The sequence below is a fragment of the Monopterus albus genome, unplaced genomic scaffold, assembly GCF_001952655.1.
Source record: "Monopterus albus unplaced genomic scaffold, M_albus_1.0 scaffold58.1, whole genome shotgun sequence".
Taxonomy (NCBI): domain Eukaryota; kingdom Metazoa; phylum Chordata; class Actinopteri; order Synbranchiformes; family Synbranchidae; genus Monopterus; species Monopterus albus.
Genome location: NW_018127938.1, coordinates 2827327 through 2837572, shown reverse-complemented (window position 1 = coordinate 2837572; position 10246 = coordinate 2827327). Strand labels below are relative to the sequence as shown.

General features: G+C 40.3%; 1 protein-coding gene across 2 annotated transcripts; it reads left to right on the top strand.

The window, feature by feature from the left end:
• The first annotated feature begins 801 nt into the window (after nucleotides 1-801).
• On the top strand, nucleotides 802-8698 carry LOC109961786 (nuclear receptor subfamily 2 group F member 6-like). Of its 2 annotated transcripts, none has more exons than XM_020602923.1 (5): nucleotides 802-1440; nucleotides 2345-2439; nucleotides 6026-6360; nucleotides 6967-7213; nucleotides 7710-8698. In XM_020602923.1, the coding sequence occupies exons 1-5, from the start codon at nucleotides 1172-1174 to the stop codon at nucleotides 7982-7984; spliced, it is 1221 nt and encodes a 406-aa protein (XP_020458579.1). In that variant the 5' UTR covers nucleotides 802-1171; the 3' UTR covers nucleotides 7985-8698. The 2 variants fall into 2 exon arrangements, with proteins under 2 accessions (XP_020458579.1, XP_020458578.1); XM_020602922.1 differs by having other exon boundaries at nucleotides 2345-2460.
• The last annotated feature ends 1548 nt before the right edge of the window (nucleotides 8699-10246 follow it).

Sequence of the window (10246 nt, the reverse complement as noted above, 5' to 3'; positions counted from 1 at the left end):
CGACTGAGAAGATTTCTTAACTCTGTTTTTGTCTTTGTCTTGTTGTGTTTTTCTGTGACATTTGAGCCTCTGACATCATAGACTCACCACAAGAATAAATCATTTCACCACAGAAGGCAGAAGAGAGGGACTTCTTTGATGAACTTTGTTGCTGCAGAAACATTTTCCAGAAGTGAAAGAAGTGTGTTGTCTTTCTCACCACTCTTCTTATTTTAATATCAAGTTGGGATTCGGTGTCTACATATTCTGGATCTGTGTGGTTATTTATAAGGGCACAACAGTGTATCTGAGCCAGAGTACGAAGAGACACTTTGGTCGTCTTCACTCAGAACACCACAGAAAAGGGATAAATTCAGTTCCTCTTTGTTGTTGTTGTTGCGGTTGTTGGGGACATCGCTATCACCTCTGCCTCAGTAACAGCCTCGACAAGTCAAGAGTGAGTTCGGTCTAAAACTGCCTCAGATGAGCAGATAACACCTCTGCATGTCAGGAACTGGTTGGACTAGTTTATAAGTTGGTGGAGAGGGCAGGGCAGTTAAACCCTGCTCGAAGGAGAGCTACTTTAATTTCCTCCCACTTGCTGGTCCTTTCAGGGGGAAAGTCGTGTGAGGACAGAGAGAAAGAGAGAGAGAGTAATCTTTTTTTTTTTTTAAGTTTATTTCATCCCTCATCAAAATGCTGAGGGATAAGTGAGTTGTTGTTTTTTCTTCTTCCGAGGGGGAGACAGAAAGAGAGAAAGTGAGAGGGAGGGAGAAAGAAAGAGGGAGTCAAAGTGTAATTTATAGTTTCCTGTGAAATGTGTGTGTCTGAAGTTTTCTCAGACCTCGGGAGCCATTGATCGGAGGTCAAGGCAGAAAACGGGTGAAAGACAAGAACAGAGAGAGCAGAGGGATCAAACAAAAAAACAAGAGAGAGAGAGAGAACGGCACAGGGAAGGACCTCCAGGTCAGTCCAACCAGACAGCACGGGGGAGAAAGGTCAACGCGACAGAGACCGGGACTACGTTTCATGACACTTTTAGATCTTCTCGGACAAAACCTGCCTTGAATTACAAACCTGGAGTCACTGTCTTTCAGCCTGGAATCAGTTCTCAGACTGAAGGTAACTGGAAGCTGGGAGACAGGGCAGGTTTGTATATGATCCACTCACAGGGCTGCCTGACTTAGAGAATATGGCCATGGTCAGCGGGGGATGGGGCAACCCCAACAAGAACACTAACGGGTTGGGGGAGAAGGCTTACCTGAAGAGGGAGGAAGAGGACGGGTCACCCCAGGCAGGGAGCAGCGACGTGGATGTTGGGGACGAGGACAAGGCCTGTGTGGTGGACTGTGTGGTGTGTGGGGACAAGTCCAGTGGGAAGCATTACGGCGTGTTCACCTGCGAGGGCTGTAAGAGCTTCTTCAAGAGGAGCATCAGACGAAACCTCAGCTACTCCTGCAGGTAAGAGCAGCTGGGAGGGTCACACCAAAGTCTTGTTCTCTTTATAGGTTGAACAGCAGCTATAAAATTAAACAAGACACGTTTCAGTTATTCTGCTTATTAATGTATTTATCAACAACCATAACTGGGTGCTGAAGTATAAATAGATAGTAAATGAAAATAAAGTTGCAATAATATAAAACACATCTTTACAGAGGAATTTTGAACTTCTGACAAATACTGTACATTAACCAACACTAATGTCTTTAAATATGTACACAATTAAAATATAGTGTTATAAATCATTGATTAAAAGTGTATATATTGCTTATAAAGGCTCTATATGTTGTAAGCTGATATATATCCATTCACACTCTGGAAGGAGACAGCAGATTAAGTAGCACCAGAATTATTTGTTCCAGCCTTGGATAAGAAGTGAAAGCCCTGAAGGTCAGCCTTGTGAGGATGGATTATACTCGCATTATTCTTCACCACAGGAACACATCTCAGTTCTCTGCTCCTACACATGGAGCTCTCAGCTGCTGAATATAGTTATTTCTTCCACATAATAATGCGCCAACTCTGAATAGAAGATGTCTTTTTTGTCACTTCGTCACGGGGCTTTCTTTGAAATGTTGGCAGACCTCATCCTGCTGTAAAAAGCAACACAAGGGCGTGTAGGGCTGATGATTTACAAAGGTCACACAGCCTTGATAGCCTCTCAGCCACACCAGATCACAGAGTTGACTCACCATAGGGGTCACTGAGAGGGAGAGAAAAGGCGGAGACAAACATGTAAACATGAGCCTCACTTCATATGGAAGAATTTAAAGAATTTCCAGGTTACTATTGCAAAATACTGGTGCATAACACCTGTACTTTGCACTTTAACCTAAGTGTTTTATCTTTTGTTTCCTTTGAGCAGATCAAATCGAGAATGCCAAATTGACCAGCATCATCGCAACCAGTGCCAATACTGTCGTCTGAAGAAATGTTTCCGTGTTGGGATGCGCAAAGAAGGTATCAAAGCCCATGCACACAGTAGGTCAAAGGCATATTTTTGAAATTAGCAGCCACATGAATGAGTTTTATACAGTGAGCGCAAGCAAGTGTGAACAATATGAATGTTTGAAGTTGTTGTTATACTTTAGGTTTGACAGGAATCGTTTACTGATGGATGTATAAGTATTTTATATCAAATGACTATGTGCAGTGTAAAGGGGACTGTTCATAGTGTCATCTGATTCTGTAGTTCCTCTCAGCTCTATAGAGCTCTTTAGTATCTTTCAACCCTCTGTTTTGATTTTACAACAACAACAACTCAGCAGCTCTGAGGATCCACAGTACACTACCTACAGACAAAAGCTCCATTTTGATGAAATTTACACTATAAGGGGAGGTGGGGGCCAACATATTCCCTGTGGTCCCTGGTAATTTAACTTATTGTTACAGAAGTATATGCTCTGTAATAGACGTGGATATTCTGCAGGATCAAACTAAAAGCCTCCCCAGGGAGAACTGAGGATCAGGCAAAAATACTGCATGTGGAAAAATTGTATTCCCTCATTGTTGGAGTCATAAGTCAATCAACTCTGAACACACAGACATGGAGCACATATTGATATCATTCAGTGCAACTCATACTTCACAAAGTGACGTCCCTCACAAATGAACATCCTCAAACCTGCTTAGAAGTTGTAGAAAAAACACTTCAGCGCGTGCAAGTTTTCTTCAGTATCTAATTTATCCAGTGATAGCTATTTGTACAGGAATGGGTGTTACAACTATGACCTGCTAGTAGCCAATTCGGCATACTTTTAAACTTGCCAATTAACTTTTAAAAATGCCAGTTTGCATAAATGTAAACAAATATAGGCTAAAAATAATTCACTCAAAAGAAAACACCTGTAGACGACAGTTATGGATAGAGAATGAGTGGCCTGGTCAATCAAATGACTTGAAAAAAGTTACACAAAACTACTACAAGGACACACAAAACAAAAACAAATAGATGAAGAGTGTTTGCAAAGACACACAAAAAGGTGCAGAAGGATCAAAATTAGATGGAAAATTTGCCACAAAGACTCAAAACAACTATGAACAGATGCAAAAGGACCACAGTGTCGCAACAATACTACAAAAAAACACAAATCAGTTTCAAAGAGACCCAAAATGACAGCAAATAGAAGAAAAAATGGCCACCGCTGTGCTGTTTATAGTCAGTTTGGGTCTCTTTCTGACTCGGACTGTATTGCAAGAGGGGAGGGGCCTCTTATAGACCATGGCTGTCCCAGAGGATTGACCCCAACTGCAAACTTTCATAATAAATTAATTTTTATTAGGTCTTGCTCTCCTCATGGCTTTATTTTTTCCCTTGTCATATTTGTTCCCATCTAGGCCTATATGTTGGTGTTTCTCTTTTTATAGTTTTCACACAAAATGTCACATTTCACACTGAGCTGATTAAAAAAAAAAGTACAAGGATTAAATTACAGAAGCACCAGAGATCGTAACTCCTAATCCTAAACCCAACCTTAAACCTAATCCTAAACCTGCTAAGGCGAACAACTTCTGGCTATTATCGCAAACTTCCTACTGTCAACAGTCCACCAGCTTGTCTGCAACTAGGTTCTTGGGGGCCCGCGAGTTCACTGAATCACAGAAGGGAATAATCCACACCTCCAGACTGGATTAAATTCACTCAACAGGGCAGGTACTATTAAAATCACCAAACCTCCTCTAGAAAAAGTAATGCTGTCTGAATGGAGCTAAAGGTAGAAACTAACTAGTGAACAATGTGGAGCATGTAGCGGCTAAAGAGACATTACTCTCAGGAGGTGGTAGAGACCAAAACAGAGCTAAAAGAAAGTAGATTACATCAATAAATTGAACAATAAAAACACTAAATGAACAATGCTTCTGCTGGATGTGTGATTAGACACCTGTTTCCTAACAAGCTATTAACTTCAAAGGTGATGATATGTACCATGGATGAGAGCTCATAATAAATACATCCAGGTACTGTACACTGTATGTCAGCATTGTGTTTAGGATTGTTGTACTGCCCCCAAGTGGCCACAAAAATCAGTAAATGCAGATTTAAGTAAAAGTAGAAACAGTCTAAACACAGTGTTGACAAGTAAAAGTTCTGCCTTAGTATGTTCACCCAGGGAAAGTACAGATGTATGACCAGTAAAGAGCATTAATAGTATTGAGTACTTACTCTGTAGTATAGGGCCCCGTATTATTATTACTGATGCATAAATGTGAAAGCTGCATTTTAATGTTGTCAGTGGTCAAAGTGGAGTCATTTTAATCTATTTTATATACTGGGTAGTTTCATCTTTAATCCTTTATTATAGTTAATATTGTACCTATATTGTATATAACATATTTTATTTCATTTATAAATCATATTAAACAATCATGTCAGGGCACTTTACATAATAAGGTTTATACTGTAACATTTTGATCATCAAAGTAATATGTAACTGCAGTTGTCAAATAAATGTAGTAGAGGCCAAAGGTTTTTAAAATGTAGTGAAGAAGCATAATATTAAAGTCAAGTACAACTCACAATTCTACTTAAGCACTGTACTTACATGTACAAGATGCTTTCCGACATCATATCCTTAATCATCATATCCAGTAATCGCATCCTTTCTTTTACATACAACAAACATACAGTACTACTTCATGCACAAACATCCTGAAGAAAAACAAATGCACAAGGCACAAATACTCAGAAACACACATGCAAACACATGAAAATTCACAGAGAATGCAGCTCCTTTGAGAGAACCAGCCACTCACTCATTTGCCAGTGATCTAACCACAATATTTGTACTGTCAACCAAAGCAGGTTTTCCCTCGTGTACTTGACTCCCTGCAGCAGTTGATTCAGGGGTAAGCCGTGTTTGATTTGCACAACAGAAAAGAACACCAAGCTGACAGTAAGCTGTCTGTCTCATTGGTGAAAATGCCGTATATATAATCAATTAATTACTCTTTTTTTTTTATTTCTGCATGGTTGATTTGGATCATAGACCAATGATTTCCATCTCCCTTGGCGATATTGGTGGTCATATTCTGTATTATGTCGGCGGACAGTGTGAAGTCTGCAGCTGTATTCTTGTGTAACCTAACCCGATGGTCAGTCGGTGTCATAATGTGTACTGAGGTCACAGTGTTCCAGAGGTTATATTAAGGCTAGTGATTAATGAACTATGCTGACTGTGGCCATGACGCAGGTTGTTTTTTTACCTGGAAATGTCACTTATAATCCATTAAAGGAAGCAGTTACTGACTTCTTTAGTGAGATATTTTTTGCCACAAAAACTGCACATGAAATCACTGCAGGTTAAAACAGCCAGTAGTGCTGATTAAAATCTAGGACAGTAAGGGCAAATATAGAATGGGGAGGGATATGTATTTTTTTCTATATGTTAAAGGCCAATAGAGAGCAGGGGAGAGGCTTTGTTTTATTCAGTGGTAGTAATAACTGTTCATTAGCCATTTAACTGTCCTATATGTTATTACACTGTGGAGTGTAAGGCACATCTACAGGGATTCTCATCCAGGTGTTTGTCTTCTCTCTCTTCTGCAGCTGTCCAGCGGGGTCGGATCCCTCCCCCTCACTCAGGTATCAGCCCAAACTCCTTGGCAGGTGGAGCCGGGGCTGCGGGGCCAGGTCACACCTGGGCAGATTACTTCAACGGACAGCCTGTTTCAGAGCTCATCTCCCAGCTCCTCCGGGCAGAGCCATATCCCAGCAGCCGTTACGGGGCCCCTTACAGTCAGGCACAGATGCAGGCATCTGCGAGCGGAGCGTCGGTCATGGGAATCGACAGTATCTGTGAGCTGGCTGCACGGCTGCTCTTTAGCACCATCGAGTGGGCCAGGAACATCCCATACTTCCCAGAACTCCCAGTTTCAGAGCAGGTCAGTCAAGACACACCTGGATACTTCTCCATTTTTCTAAAATTCAGCTGTAAATACATTTTCATGCACAGCTTAAACAACACAAGTCAGCACTTAAATGTAAAATTATCTTCTCAGCCTGAACCACAAACTATAGCTTTAATATCATAATAGTTACCTCCATTCATAAAATAAATTTAGATGCAAGGTGGAAAAAAAAGTACAAAATTATCTCTTAAACAAGCGCTGAACTTCAAATGCAAAAGCCCACAACACGGTTTTTAAAAAAATAAAGATACAGTATGCTAATTATTACTGTTTCATGTCACTTTAGTCATCTCACAGCTCCTCAGATTTATGAGCCACAGATTACTTTTTTTTCCCACAGATGACATTTTGACACATCACTGTAGAAAAAGCGCAGGTGTAAATAATAAATGAATAATGGCTGAATTCCATTTATCTGCTCATGGTCACGGTTTGCTGGCATACTTTAATAAATCAGTAATCTTATTAGCAACATCTCTGTTTTTCCTAATATGACATGTCAAAATGTCTGCTATGACAAAGGCGTGTTGGGGCCACTTACTCGGTGACCCTGTTTAAATTTCCCAATCGTACCCACAGGTGGCGCTGCTGAGGCTCAGCTGGAGTGAGCTGTTCATCCTAAACGCTGCTCAGTCTGCTCTGCCTCTGCAGACGGCTCCTCTGCTAGCAGCAGCCGGGTTTCACTCATCTCCCATGTCTGCCGAGCACGTGGTGTCCTTCATGGACCAAGTCAGGGTTTTCCAGGACCAGGTGGACAAGCTGAACAGGCTTCATGTGGACTCAGCCGAGTACAGCTGCCTCAAAGCAATTGCACTCTTTTCACCTGGTGAGTGTGTTAGGGTTTTCACAGGGTTATCCGAGTGATGATGGTACCTGTGACTGGATATCTTTACTGTAAACTGATCCAGAGTGACTTTATAAATAACCAAAACAAAACTGTCTTGCGTGAGGTATTAGACAGGGTTTAGGTTTCTGGGCCCTAAGATAGATAATCCTTATCAGCTCCAGGGATCCTTTGATATGACTGAATAAGGATAAGGATAATGTGGCCTTTGACCTCACTGAATGGGGATTAAGAGAATTTACTTTATAGAAACAGTTTGACATGCACTTATTTGCTTTCTTGCCAAAAGTTACATGAGAAGATTGACATCACATAAAATATAAAGCTATAGCTAGAGGATGATTAGCTTATCTTAGCATAAAGACTGAAAGCCTGGCATAGGAGTAAAGAAGCCACAAGTGTAAAATAGAAAATATGCAATAACACAGCAATAAAAAATTCAAATAGTGATATTATCATCTATTTCTTTGCCTTACAGATGCATGCGGTCTGACAGACCCAGCCCATGTGGAGTCCCTGCAGGAGAAGGCCCAGGTTGCTCTTGCAGAATACGATAGGTTGCAGTACCCCAGCCAGCCTCAGCGTTTCGGCCGCTTACTGCTGCGTCTCCCGGCTCTACGCGCTGTGCCGGCCAACCTCATCTCGCAACTCTTCTTCATGCGGCTGGTGGGCAAGACGCCCATCGAGACACTGATCCGAGACATGCAGTTATCGGGGAGCTCGATCAGCTGGCCCTATTCACAGGGACAGTGAACCCGGCTGACTCCAGAGTGAGACCACTGAGATCAGATGAGGAGGACAGAGAGCTCACAAAGATGACATACACATACAAACAAAATATCATAAATACAAACTGGTATTTTAGGTCCTGTTTGTGAGTGTAGAGGTCAGTTTTTCTGACATTGGCTCTGTAAAGTGGTGGGAGTCACAGCAAGCTGCTTTCAGGGAAACAAAATGTATGATTGTCTTTATATAAATGTTTGCAGCACTTGTTAGTTTTCTCTGACCTTCATGTGATCACTCTCAGTCTCATTTTGGACAAAAACCTGTGCTTTAATTAAAATGCAGACTTTAACATGAGGCCACATGCCTATACTACCTCCTCCCATATTCCCCCTAATGTGACTCAGTTTGAACCCAGGCTCTGTGTGTTCTCTGCTTTGTTTATGAGTCAAAACTAAGCCATTGCAGTGCCACTTTTATGCACAGAGCTGGCCCAGTGTGGCAGCTTCACAGATTTATGTCATTAACTGATTAAAGATGTGCAGATCATTCCTAAGATGTGTAACATTTGATAAGTGGAATGAAATATCAGAGTTTGTTACCAAAAGTATTTGTGAAGACTGCAAAGTATCAACCTGTACAGTACAGCATTTAAACAAAGAAGAGACATGGAAATTGCATTGTATATTGTACAAGAAGGAGTTTTGTATATTATATACTTAAAGGAATAGTTCAACATTTTGAGCATTGCATCTTTTTCTTTTCTTGCTCAGAGTTAGATGAGAGTGCATAGTAAGTATGTCACTGGAGCCAGCAGCTGGTTAGCTTAGCTTAGCATGACTGGAAACAGGAGGAAACTTAACTTGGCTGTATCCCAAGGTAACAAAGTCCACATTCCAGCAATGCTAAGCTTGCTACTTAACATGCCATATTGTTCTTGCTCTGTGTAAAAATCAAGTTGTGAAAAAAGCAAATTTACTGTTTTAGAGGGAGTGGGGCAGGACATTTTTTTGGCTAGAAAACCAGCAGCAACTGAAGAATATTTTCTCACATAACCCCTGTAAACAAATGAATTGATGTTTGTGCTCTCTTTTTTGTCAGAGATATAACTTTTGTTGTCAACGTTTCTGTTTTGGATTTCTTTTACCTCCGGACAAAGCCAGGCTAGCTGTTTCCTGCTGTTATGAGTCTTTATGCTAAGCTAAGCTAACCAGCTGCTAGATTCAGCCTAATATTGAGTGGATATGTGTGAGAGTGGTGTCAATCCTCTTCCATAACTTTCAACAAGAAAGCAAATAAGCTTATTTCCCATAAGGTTGACCAATTAATTTTAAACATAGCATAACATAACAGTAATAATCAAAAGAAGGCTACTCAAACACACTCTGGCTCCTTAGACAGTCACCTTCCTGCCTAACATCATTACCTCATGTTTTATACATCAGAGATTGTATAGTGAACTATTCATGTGCTGAAATATGAAGGGATCAAGGTGTCATTGTCACATAAGTAGTAATCACTACAGGCCTGACTGTCCATCATAGTTTAGCTAAAATATGTTTGAAAATGTTTTAAAATACAAAGTTTGACTCAAGAAAGTGTAAAGTTGGACCGGTCATTTACAGAAACCTGAGTCAAGTGAAAAATGTTTTCTACAAACCCGACCTTTCCTTTTGCTTTTATGAGAGTAGCGAGTTCATTTTATATTTTATATTCAATGTACAGTACGGTGTGCATTGAGGTATGGAGATAAAGGATACTAAGCAGCTCATGATTAGTGCCAATACCTGAAGCTCAGTGTGATAAATATTTGGCTTGTCATAATTGACGAAAAGACAATGCAGAGATAAATATGTTTTAAACGCTTTTGTATTATCTGTTATAAAGACAACAATGACCATGATCCCTGATGCCGTCAATGTCTTCAACGGCTCATCATGTCTCACTTTGTCACTTTGTGTTATTTGTTGAAATATAAACTACAGTGATCAGAGTGTGTAACTTTACTTTTCAAAGAATCACGTTTCTATGACCATACCAAAACAAAAAACAAGAAGTGTAAAAGGCTGACTGGTTATTTTTGCATTACTAGAAATAAAAGTATGCACATTCCTTCTTTGAAAGAGTCAAAGCATACACGTTAATCTGTGAGAACGCAAGAATCAGAAAAACTTTCCCAGCAATTTTAACATCCAAGTTACTTATTAGAGCTGAAACAATTAGTTGAATCAGAAAATTTATCAACAGGAATTTTGATATTCAATTAATTAATCAAGCTAATTTGAGAAATAT

What these genes read in the sequence shown, in the direction of transcription:
- LOC109961786 (XM_020602922.1), top strand. Translation starts at nt 1,172, where the DNA reads ATGGCCATGGTCAGCGGGGGATGGGGCAACCCCAACAAGAACACTAAC. An exon ending in AACTCCCAGTTTCAGAGCAG is followed by an intron (nt 6,361 to 6,966) that starts GTCAGTCAAGAC and finishes TCGTACCCACAG; the next exon opens with GTGGCGCTGCTGAGGCTCAG. An exon ending in AATTGCACTCTTTTCACCTG is followed by an intron (nt 7,214 to 7,709) that starts GTGAGTGTGTTA and finishes TTTGCCTTACAG; the next exon opens with ATGCATGCGGTCTGACAGAC.